The sequence below is a fragment of the Colias eurytheme genome, chromosome 1, assembly GCF_061535395.1.
Source record: "Colias eurytheme isolate Ceu_HAF_F1 chromosome 1, ilColEury1 Martin Lab GWU primary, whole genome shotgun sequence".
Taxonomy (NCBI): Eukaryota; Metazoa; Arthropoda; class Insecta; order Lepidoptera; family Pieridae; genus Colias; species Colias eurytheme.
In genome coordinates this window covers 14,803,909-14,816,521 of record NC_142980.1, presented here as the reverse complement: position 1 = coordinate 14,816,521, position 12,613 = coordinate 14,803,909, and the positions used below count along the sequence as shown (strand labels likewise).

The following is a 12,613-nucleotide window of genomic DNA, read 5'->3' as shown; positions in this document are numbered from 1 at the left end:
TAATATTATATTTTAAACATATTCGGCCACATGTCACCTTTGATATGATTTACATTTGTACCTACTTCTACATAATGCATGTTGTCTATCAGATCCGGGCTTGTCTCGGTCCAACACGAAATTATCTTACCATAAAGTATGTAACATACACTAACCGCCTGTCCCGACTTTGTCCGCATTGTATTGGGATAGGTTGTATGTTACTAAAATATTGTTTAAATATGAGTCTACTGTCTAGTTAGACTATATGTAGTTTTTTGTTAAAAACCCATAATTTAAACCTCTTTTTTACATCATTTTTTTCAGAATCTCTTTATTAACATACCGAACGATAAGTCATTTTATGTCCTACTCACTAGGTGGGTAGGTACCCACCCAAATAAATATTCCTCACATAGTTAAATGAGTATAAAATATTATGGTGGTATTTGTAACGTCTATTTATTATCTACTAGTAATAATTGATTTTCTTTAATTTCAATAGGTGTTGATCCGTCTGCGACCTGAAATGTTACAGACTATTTAATTCAAGACAAAGGACCTTCCACTCCTTTTTCTAAGAATCATTAGTTAGGTACGCTCACGCAAAAGTCTATAATAAAATAATATTTATTTATATATTAACAATTACTCGTTACCAATTAATTGGCTCTTGAAGCGGCCAGAAAACTGCTAATGATGTTATGACTATTATGATTCATATTTCAATATTTTTCGAAATAATTTGGTGTTATGACGTTTTTTTTTTTTCACAAATAAACACGCTGTAAATCTATTGACACAATGATTAGAGCTTGTAATTTTATTAGATTATGAATTTTGGTAGATAGGTAGGTACTAGGTACTTAATAGGTTCAATAAATTGTTTATTTAATATTGTACTTAATCTTTTGCTTGTATTAAAGCACATCTATACTAATAGGTACGTATTATAAATGCGAAAGTAACTCTGTCTGTCTGTTACTTAATCACGCCTAAACTACTGAACCAATTTTCATCAAATTTGGTATGGAGATATTTTGATACCCGAGAAAGGACATAGGCTACTTTTTATCCCGGGAAAAATACGCAATCCCGGAAATTCCACGGGAACGGGAACTATGCGGGTTTTTCATTGACTGCGCGGGCGAAGCCGCGGGCGGAAATCTAGTTATATTATATAGATGTACCTAGGTACCTATAAAATATGTAAATTTATATTTATTATTGCGCTAAATCAGCTGACCGAATGGGTATGAAATTTGGTACACCAGAGCCTGAATTAGCACTTCTCAAATAATTCTAAATAAATAGTTACTAGCGGTCCGCCCCGGCTTCGCCCGTGGTACATATGAAAAATAGATGTTGGCCGATTCTCAGACTTACCCGATATGCACAGAAAATTTCATGAGAATCGGTCCACCCGTTTCGGAGGAGTATGCAGACTAACATTGTGACACGAGAATTTTATATATGTATAAGACTAGCGGTCCGCCCCGGCTTCGCCCGTGGTACATATGAAAAATAGATGTTGGCCGATTCTCAGACTTACCCGATATGCACAGAAAATTTCATGAGAATCGGTCCACCCGTTTCGGAGGAGTATGCAGACTAACATTGTGACACGAGAATTTTATATATAAGAAGATGTACTTATATAGATAATTATTAACACCCAGACACAGAGCAAACATCTACGTTCATCACACAATTATTTGCCCCGGGTGGGAATCGAACCCACGACCAGTGACTTGGAAGGCAGGGCCACTACCAACCAAGCCAACCGACCAGTCAAAAGAATATAATATTCATATACAAAATTTGGTACAATAGGAAAACATTTATTTACCTTTTTAACTCATCAATTTTTGTCTTTTTAATATTTTTTTTATTTTAAGCTATTGCATAGCTTCTATCGCGGGCCTTGAGCGCGGGGACCGAATCGAGAAATTCCGTAACAAAAAAACCTCACGCTCCCCACTCCGACGGACATGGAGGTGTGGCTTGAAGGCATGCTATGCAATAGCTTTACCGCGGCAGTCCCCGAGTGCCATACGTCTTTTTTTATTTTAACTTTAACTTAGATAATATTATGGTGTTATGGTCATTCTAAAAAAATTAGATAAAAATATATAGTATTCTGTATTTGCACAGATAAGATTAGTTTTATGACATTTTATAATATGGCAAATTTTGACAGTTTAATGTCAACTGTCAATGTCTGCCAAGTTTTGCATGGTCTGTGGGACCTCATCAGTCATCAACTGCAAAACTGTCCTGATTTATTAGAATTTTTTAAATTCTTGGAAATTCATAAGGAAATGTACATTCCTTTGTGTTATGTACGAACGAGTTTTCTTTTATTTTTCTAAATCCATAGGTCAAATGGCGGTCTCGAAGTTCCATTTAAAATAGAATGCGATAATGAAGAAATATTAAGTTTATATATTTTGTACTCGGCGCAGCGAGTATGTTAATCGTGTAAATAAAAAAAACACCATAAATGTCCTCCAAAGTCATGGAAACGCGTTATTATGAGGGATGTGGACGTGAGGGGCCCATACGGTGTATATTTTTGGGTGAATTTCACCCTGTTGCTGGCCCCAAAATAGGATGTCAGGTAAGTTTTTTTACTTTCCTTAGGTATACAGGTATATATTATATGCTTTGGCGCCCACATGTGCAAATTTTGCAATTATTACTGTTAAGGAGAACTCTTTGTTTTTAATATTTAACATTACCATATACATTTTAGTTCCCAGAAGACTACATTTCAAAGGAACTGTTTGATTCTATCAGTGCTTACATCATTCCAAAACCTCAAATCCAGAAATGCACAATGACTGTGTAAGTATTGTACAATAATATTAGGTATTTCTTTAGAAATTTGCGGCACGAATTAAGGGGGGGGAGGGGAGGGAAAGGGAGGGGGGAGGTAAGGGGAGACCCCCTATAAAGTGGGGGGGTGAGGAAACCCCCCTTCTATTTTTTTTTTAATTTTTTTGAGATTATATTTATACTAGCTTACCGCCCGCGGCTTCGCCCGCTTTGACTTAAACCTAATAAATTATATACTAAAACCTTCCTCTTGAATCACTCTATCTATTAAAAAAAACCGCATCAAAATCCGTTGCGTAGTTTGAAAGATTTAAGCATACAAAGGGACATAAGGATAGAGAAAGTGACTTTGTTTTATACTATGTAGTGATGTAGTTAGAAATATAACGAAGATTATGGGCTTTCTTGACTGCTCCGGCGCTGCAGAACGTGGCGCTTGCCCCTGTGTACCTCGTTGCAGGCAGGAGTCTTCACTCGCCTTCGTAGCTTCGGCTTTTTGGTCGCCTTTGGCGACCAGCCTCAGCCACTCCGGCTCGCTTGACTCTGCCTGCTCCTCAGCACACGCGGGCGCCACGCTCCTCCCCGCCTCCGACTTTTTTAATACACTCTAGTGTATGACAGACAAGTACCACGTGGAATCGGGGTGGACAGATTCGTTTCTGTGATTAACAATTTGTATGCAATATACATACAATAAAAACATTTTTTTTAAATAATTATTTATTCAAATCTTGTATACGTCATGTTTGATACAATTTACAATGGCAATGAATGGATCCATTTTATTTTTTTCCACCCATCGTCTCCACATACTCTTTATTATGACCGAAGTTTGCTGGGTGGTTATAGTTATCTTTTTTAAAAAATCTTTTTACAACATGCCACTGGGACTCAAATGGGTCAGAGGCAACAAATGGGTTGTCTGGGTCTGAGTGATTACCTTTTTTATGAACATACCCATATTGCCCCAAACAATCATATGCTCGCCAATTATAATCCGTATGAATTCTTGTCCCCTCAGCAACATGCTTTTGATTTTTGAATGAACTATGGTTTTTAATATGTACATTAAGACATTTGTTATCTCTTTCAAACACAATTCTTGTAGTTTTGTCAATGTAACTCAAACAATTTTGAACATAATCTCAAAAATTAAAAAAAAGATTTAGTCCATTGAATAAAAAGTTCTAGAGTGCGTGAGTTAGTAACGTAAGATGTTTCTTCGGAAACATGTCAAGAGTCCCTAGGTAATAAACATACTAAAACCCCGGGCCACTAGGAGGAGCCCCGGAGTGGGGGGAGGGGGGAAATGGGTCCATTTTTTCATTTTTCGCTTAAATCTCAAAAACGGTACATGTTAGAGAAAAACTTTCAAGGAAAAGTTGAAAGGCCATAAAATTATCTACAAGTTGTACCTGAATCATTTTTTCCTATATCCTACCGTTTCTGAGTTATACGCAGTAAAACATGATTTTGGCTCAAACAATTTCCACATCAATCGATCAAAAAATATTTCTTTCTTCCAAAAAACTCAAAAGTGCAACTTGTGACCGGTACTGATAGATTGCTCTTAATTAGGTCTATAATTGGTAAAATAAACACATTCCTCCATGGAAGCCTTTAGGAGGAATCGATTGTCAAAATATTATATTATGGTAGTTTGAGTTACTGAACTTGATCTTTTTATTTTTTTCTTCCAAAAAACTCATAAGTGCAACTTGTGACCGGTACAGATAGATTTCTCATAATTGGGTCTATCATTGATAAAAATACCAGATTCCAACACGGAGGCGTTTACGGGGAATTGAATTTTATTAGGGTAGTTACGATACTTGAACTTTTTATTTTTTTTCTCCAAAAAAACTCAAAAGTGCAACTTGTGACCGATACTGATAGATTGCTCTTAATTAGGTCTATAATTAGTAAAATAAACACATTCCTCCATGGAAGCCTTTAGGAGGAATCGATTTTCAAAATACTATATTAGGGTAGTTTGAGTTACTGAACTTGATCTTTTTATTTTTTTCTTCCAAAAAACTCAAAAGTGCAACTTGTGACTGGTACTGTTAGATTGCTCTTAATTAGGTCTATAATTGGTAAAATAAACACATTCCTCCATGGAAGCCTTTAGGAGGAATCGATTGTCAAAATACTATATTAGGGTAGTTTGAGTTACTGAACTTGATCTTTTTATTTTTTTCTTCCAAAAAACTCAAAAGTGCAACTTGTGACCGGTACAGATAGATTGCTCATAATTAGGTCTATCATTGATAAAAATACTAGATTCCACCATGGAGGCGTTTACGGGGAATTGAATTTTATTAGGGTAGATACGATACTTGAACTTTTTATTTTTTTTCTTCCAAAAAAACTCAAAAGTGCAACTTGTGACCGGTACCGATAGATTGCTCATAATTAGGTCTATCATTGATAAAAAAACCAGATTCCACCATGGAGGCCTTTAGGAGGTATTGAATTTTATTAGGGTAGTTACGATACATGAACTTTTTAACTAACTACCCTAATAAAATTCAATTCCCCGTAAACGCCTCCATGGTGGAATCTGGTATTTTTATCAATGATGGACCTAATTATGAGCAATCTATCTGTACCGGTCACAAGTTGCACTTTTGAGCTTTTTGGAAGAAAAAAATAAAAAGTTCATGTATCGTAACTACCCTGATAAAATTCAATTCCCCGTAAACGCCTCCGTGGTGGAATCTGGTATTTTTAGCAATGATAGACCTAATTATGAGCAATCTATCTGTACCGGTCACAAGTTGCACTTTTGAGTTTTTTGGAAGAAAAAAATAAAAAGATCAAGTTCAGTAACTCAAACTGCCCTAATATAATATTTTGACAATCGATTCCTCCTAAAGGCTTCCATGGAGGAATGTGTTTATTTTACCAATTATAGAACTAATTAAGAGCAATCTATCAGTACTGGTCACAAGTTGCACATTTGAGTTTTTTGGAAGAAAGAAATATTTTTTGATCGATTGATGTTGAAATTGTTTGAGCCAAAATCATGTTTTACTGCGTATAACTCAGAAACGGTAGGATATAGGAAAAAATGATTCAGGTACAACTTGTAGATAATTTTATGGCCTTTCAATTTTTCCTTGAAAGTTTTTCTCTAACATGTACCGTTTTTGAGATTTAAGCGAAAAATGAAAAAATGGACCCATTTCCCCCCTCCCCCCACTCCGGGGCTCCTCCTAGTGGCCCGGGGTTTTAGTATGTTTATTACCTAGGGACTCTTGACATGTTTCCGAAGAAACATCTTACGTTACTAACTCACGCACTCTAGACCCCCCTTGGAGGGACTCATTCAATGGACTAATTTCTCTGTAATTACACGTTTCCGCACGAAAAGCCGCTAATGAATGTTTCGGGGCATCATTACCGATCGATAAAAATTAAAATCGCGCCGAAATTCGTGCCGCACGTTTCTAAAGTCAACCCTAATATTATTAAGAAATGGTGTTCATAACAAATTACTGCATTTTTTTTTCATTGATTTTGTTAGATTTACAAAACAAATTACAGTATTAATCAATATGATAAATAAAAAATGTCATCCACATTCATTAAATTGTATCATAGTGAAAAGTGATTGAGTGATGAATTTTATTTGATTTAAATTTTCTTTACAGCAATGCTTTAGGTCACAAAATAGTAGGCTATCCGATACGAATAGAGAATCCAAGATATGAACGCAACATGTATCTCTTCAACTTGTGTTTTGTGTGTGACAGCTGGTCCAAAACTGTACAGTATGAACCTGTTGTTAAAAAGCTCGGTGAACATTTGGTAAGTAAATACTATAAGAGAATTAGCTAATTTATTGATAAGGAAAATGTCTTATTTTGTGTGAGCCTTTACATTTTATGCCTAATTCCTTAGTAATTTACAATAATTTCAGGCTAAATTTGGTTGTTTATTTTCCATTACATCTGCTGTTTTCATAATTTACCCTCGTATTATTTTTAGAAGTATGAATTTATACTTATTAATTAAAATTTATACTTATAAATTAAAAGTTTTCATTGACATTACTATACTAACTGATGTAATATTTTTATAGACAATCATGGAGGAAGAAACACGATTTGTCTCAAGTGGTTCGTCCAAGCTTCCGACACTATTAGCTCATTTATTACATGACTTGAACACCTATAGGAGAGCAACTTTGGTCGGTAAGTGGTTAATTTATCAGTGTTTATTTTAAAAAACATAATTAAAGGTGCATGTATTCAGGTCAAAATTTAAAACACAACACCTTTTTTATTTATTTATTTACTTTTTATTGTATACAGTCTAATACAATAAAATCATGCAAAATGTACAAATGACTCAAAGCCATCTGTGATTCATTATTCCAATTACCAGCATACTTTTGTTTTTATTAATAATTTGTTTCAGAAGGCGACACAGTAATGCATTTAAAAGTGCTTGAAGTTCGTAAGGATCCCCCAGCAGTGCACGATTTCGATGTGCCAGTTCTGGTCTCGTCCGTGGGTCTGCCCAGACCAGGCAGACCGCCACGGACCAGACCACCTGAAGGGTCACCCGAACGACAGAGTCAGGAACATCTAGATGTCGAGGATGATGAACCATTTGAGATTGATATGGATGCTGACTGGGACTTGACTACACGACAGGTATAAAATTATTTCAAGAATGTTTTTGATTGTTCTTTGTTGTACATTTTGTGGCACCTATGTGTTTGTTTAAATATTGAAATGTGACTGTATAAAGCTTTGCAAATGCAAATATAATTTATGTGTTGAGTAAATCTGCGAATGTGGCTATAATAAAAACACGTTATAACTTGGTCTTATGAATGGATCATAGATACTTTGCGAGTGTGATTTTCAATGAATATTGATGTAGAACAAAAAACCATAGAGAAGGATGTGTTACTATGTTTGTTACGATGATTGTGCAATATTATGCAATATTGTATGAATAACATATAGGCGACAAGAGTAAAGCCGCGAGTGAAAAGCTAATCCAAACTAATGTTATAAATGCGAAAGTTACTCTATCTGTCTGTCTGTTTCTTATTAACGACACAACCACTGAACCGATATAAATAAAATTTGCTACAGAGATCTTTGCATCCCGAAAAAGATATTAAAATTTTTATTAATTTATTTATTTATATTTATATATATTTTTATTATAATAATATTTTATTTATTTATTTATAATTGTTATAGTATTAGTGTGTTTACTATTGTAGTGTTTGCCTGCAATTTGTTTTTTTTTAACACTATAATTGCTACAACAATTTAACAATATGTGCGAAATTAATTTGATTATCTAGCAAATTAAGACTGTGTGTGAAATGGTCTGCACTTGGCAAAATATTTTGTTTATATTGCAAACAATTTATTCTGATTATAGACCTAATTTAATGAGAAGCGAAATAAATATGTTATATTAAAGATACTAGTTCAAAACCAAATGATTCAATAATCTGGTACCAAATCAGTAAATTTTTCTTAAATGTGAGTCCTAGCTGTGCGATTTCACCCGCGGACCAACCCACGTGCAAAATCTAGTGTTTATAGCTTATGTGTTATTCTGACCTATATTCCTTATAGGACAACAAACATCCAAACGTCCATACAAACGTACTGTACTTATTAAATTTTATTATTAATAAAGTTTTTTTTCTTTTAGCTATTGCCTTTCGTAAATGGATACAACCATGTTTCAAAAATAGCCTCTGACACCAATGTTGAAAAGACGCTAGTCAAATCCTGTATACAAAACTTAGTTTATTATGGCGTTGTAAGTATCTATTTATTTTCATATAGATCAAATTGCATTGGGGTAATTGCGAATTTATGAAATCAACATCTTCAATTACTTATCAAACAACCTAAAAATTACACAACCTTATTAGATTCAAAGTCAATAAAAAAATTGTGTCATATTTTCTACTGTGGTTTTGTTGTTCAGTAAAATCTAATCGCTGCGAAAATTATATTTATTTCCCTTTTTAGGTAACACTAATCCCAGTGCTGAAATTCAGTAACATGTACCGAGCGACGCCGAATCTCAGCCGACTGTTCAGTGACCAAGAGATGCAGAAGTCTTGTCTCACTTTTATCAACAAAGGAGATCTTAAAGAAAAGGTATGTTTTTAAGTTTAAACTTAAGGTTATAAATTGTCTTATCTTGAATTTAAGTAAACTATTATCGTGTTCATTATAAGGGTAACATTTGATAAAAAATGAGAAACCCTCTCTTTCACCATCGACTCTGGGAAAATACAAGAATTTATGTGACACAAATATTCGTTAAATTCCAACACTTTCGACTATCGCCATTATTTTCCATTTTGTTATTACCCTTGTTGATGCGCCAGACTGGTACAAATCAATATTTTTTTTGTACTTATTTAAAAAAAACCGTTAAACCCCTGTTCTAGCATTAGAAGGGTCGAGTCAGTGTTATAGCATGTGTCAAAAATTTGCCATATAATCAATTTATCACCGTGCCAACCTCCGTTTATTATAATACAGCGACAACAGCTGAAGTACATCATCCCTGGAAAATTTAATTATCCAAATATCACTTTTCATGAGATACAGCCTGGTGAGTGGTGAAAGACGAACGGACAAACAGAGAGCAATAATAGGGCCAAGTTTTACTTATCTTTCCAGTACGGAACCCTTACAAAAAATGTGAATTTATAAAATTTTGAGGTGCTATTTTCGAATTTTTTTTCATATTTGATATCGTATCTTTTCCACTTGTGTCGACATATTAGATAAACGTAATTGGAAGGCTCGGATTTAAGGCCTTTTTCAAATATAAATTTATAATTAACTTTTTTTAACATTTTGAAGTTAGAATGAAAAATTCACCAACATAAAAAAAAGGGTGCGTATACTAGTGTACACGCGTAAGAAGTGAAACTTCTTTATGACCTTATTATTCAAAAAATAATTTACTATATGCAACTTTACAGAAATACGTCGAATCATGCGTGGTAGGGATAAGAAAAAGATGGCGCGTAACGAAAAAATGTTACACTAAATTTTTTTCCAACCCCGATAAAGAAGTTTCACTCCAAAGATTGGTTGTCTGTAAAGTCGATTTACTGACGATAGTTGAACGTGACAACGTCCGATTGTGCTTCTTTGTCACTCGTTCCGCGCTCTCGCTTGTACTTCAAGCCTTACATGGAACGCCTCAGAGAGGTAACGCCGCATGAGTCATATTTTTTCGTGCGTGCAGCTGGCTCTATCGAATTATAAGACGTTGTCACGTCAAAAATCCACCAACATTAAAAAAAATTGGTTGTTTGTAAAGTATGTTTACGATCGAGATGTTAATGATGAGACAGCCCAGGAGATCGCTCCGTCTCTCTCTCGTTATACCTGCGATCGCGCTCGTGAGGTTTTGGTGTGACACAAGTTTCTGAACATGTCACCCGACTAAAACGATTTTAAAAACGTTATCACGTTAAAAAAAATATGTATTATTATATTTGCAGCCATCACTAGCGGACGTGGTGACAGTGCTGTGCGCGCTGCAGCAGGGCACGACGCTGCGCGCGGTGTGCGAGCGGCACGCGGCGGCGCTCGGGCCCGCGCTCGACGTGCGCCGCCTCATCGTGTTCGCGCAGCTGCACGGGCTCGTGCGCTGCCTCAAGCGGTACGTAGCACGTAGTCAGGGGTTTGCAGCAGGGCGGAGTTATCACGTGACTTTGGAACTGGAATATTTATTTATTTGGGGGGGCAAGTATCTCGCCGCGCGGCGGTATTGTGGAAAACTCCGCCTGAGTGGCCAGACGGCCGGAGCCTAGGGCGACTGAGTGAGGAACCTACGGACTATCCGAGCGTTGTCCAGCAGGACTGCCCGCTGTATCCCCACTGTCATTCACCGGTAAATCCAGCCTCCTTAAATATTGTTTTAATGAGGTAGGAACCAGCCCATTTATTAATCATTATACTTTATTGCATTGAACATACATAAATACATATAACAAAGACAATACTACAGAAACAGCAAAGGGTGGCCTTATCGCTAGGTAGCGATCTCTATCAGGCAACCCAACAATCAGAGGAAATTTAACAATATGATGTGGGTGAGCAAAAAATTATTTTTGCTGTAGTCTATTAAGACTACAGGCCGGTATATAAAAAAAATATGAGTCATTTACCACCAGGCGACCCATCCAGAACGACAAAAGAGCATAAAATAACAAGATTCAGCACCTATTAGAATAATTTAGAATTAAGAAAAAATATTTCAACACATACTACAAACAATAAAAAAGACGTGTGGCACTCGGGGACTGCCGCGGTAAAGCTATTGCATGCTATCCCTTCAAGCCACACCTCCGTGCCCGTCGGAGTGGGGAGCGTGAGGTTTTTTCGTTACGGAATTTCTGGATTTGGTCCCCGCGCTCAAGGCCCGCGATAGAAGCTATGCAATAGCTTAAAAAACACTGAATATATAATAAGAATATACGTGAACTTACTAAACACTCGTCTCACTTTTGTGCTATGTAGTCATGTAGACTTACTGCAGATCTACTAACTAGATACGCGCTCCATTACCATTCTGTTGAGTCAGGTCGACTTACTACAGCTCCAGACTGACCAAGTGCGGATAGAACGAGTTTGAAATTTAAAGTTTACGGAGGCGAAAATAGCATGGGAATCAGATAATTTATTAAGTACGCGTACAATTCCACCGATTATGCTAGAAATTAGTACTTTTCAAAAAAAAATTGGTTTTCTGTAAAGTCGGTTTACTGACGATAGTTGAACGTGACAACGTCTTAAGGCCGATTGTGCTTCTTTGTCGCTCGTTCCGCGCTCTCGCTTGCACTTCAAGCCTTACATGGATCGCCTCAGAGCGAGGTAACGCCGTATGAGTCATGTTTTTTCGTGCGTGTAGCCGGCTCTATCGAATTATAAGACGTTGTCACGTCAAAAATGTGATATCAATATCAGAATTAGAAACATGATTTTATTAATTCCAGGTACCCAGTATACATCCGCAGCACGACTCGGCCGAACGGCTTCAACACACGCGTCGATGCAGCAGTTGGCATCAGACGACTGTTCACGGGCAAGCACTGCGCTGATGAGATCTGTTGTATCGCGAGAATCGACCTGCCGACCCTCGACCAGATTATAGATGATGACCCCAATGTTGCGGTTATTTGGAGATAGACATCCTTGAAAATTTGACGCTTTTTTTACTAGGATAAATGGTAAAACTCTCGCTTGAAATATTCTGACCACGAAAAACTTGTCTTGACAGTTCGACATTTTGACAACACAACTATTTTTATTACATAGATGGTAACGCACCCTCTTAAAATATTATGAGCATTCGAAAGTATCTAATCTAATCTTGACATTTTGACTATTTTCAATGACATAGATGGTAATAACCCCCCTTAAAATATTTTGACCATAAAAATCTTATTATCTTGACATTTTTAAGGTATATTTAATAATAGTGATGACAAACTCCTCCTCAATTGTGATCTTGCAAATTTGACATTAATTTTCAACCCCCCTCAAAAACGTGACCAAGAATTTGACGCAACCACTCTGGTATAGATGGTTAAGATGGATTAAGTTGTGGTCTTTTTTACTTTTTTTACGTAATTAATTTATTTTTGTATATTTTATGTTTTAGTGAATGTTTACAGTGATATTTAATTTATTTTTTTATTTGCGGATTGTAGCTTATATTGGTATTTTTTATGTAGCTCAAGTTGCGGCTGTCATCGTAATCTTACGACATTATTAGT

At 36.0% G+C, this 12,613-nt stretch overlaps 1 protein-coding gene across 2 annotated transcripts; it reads left to right on the top strand.

Annotated features, from left to right (window-relative positions):
• Positions 1-2,236: 2,236 nt before the first annotated feature.
• On the top strand, positions 2,237-12,422 carry LOC149911390 (GATOR1 complex protein NPRL2-like). Of its 2 annotated transcripts, none has more exons than XM_090105919.1 (9): positions 2,237-2,599; positions 2,735-2,826; positions 6,474-6,630; positions 6,905-7,016; positions 7,246-7,481; positions 8,509-8,619; positions 8,835-8,966; positions 10,334-10,494; positions 11,831-12,422. In XM_090105919.1, the coding sequence occupies exons 1-9, from the start codon at positions 2,483-2,485 to the stop codon at positions 12,021-12,023; spliced, it is 1,311 nt and encodes a 436-aa protein (XP_089962045.1). In that variant the 5' UTR covers positions 2,237-2,482; the 3' UTR covers positions 12,024-12,422. The 2 variants fall into 2 exon arrangements, with proteins under 2 accessions (XP_089962045.1, XP_089962037.1); XM_090105911.1 differs by having other exon boundaries at positions 7,243-7,481.
• Positions 12,423-12,613: the final 191 nt, after the last annotated feature.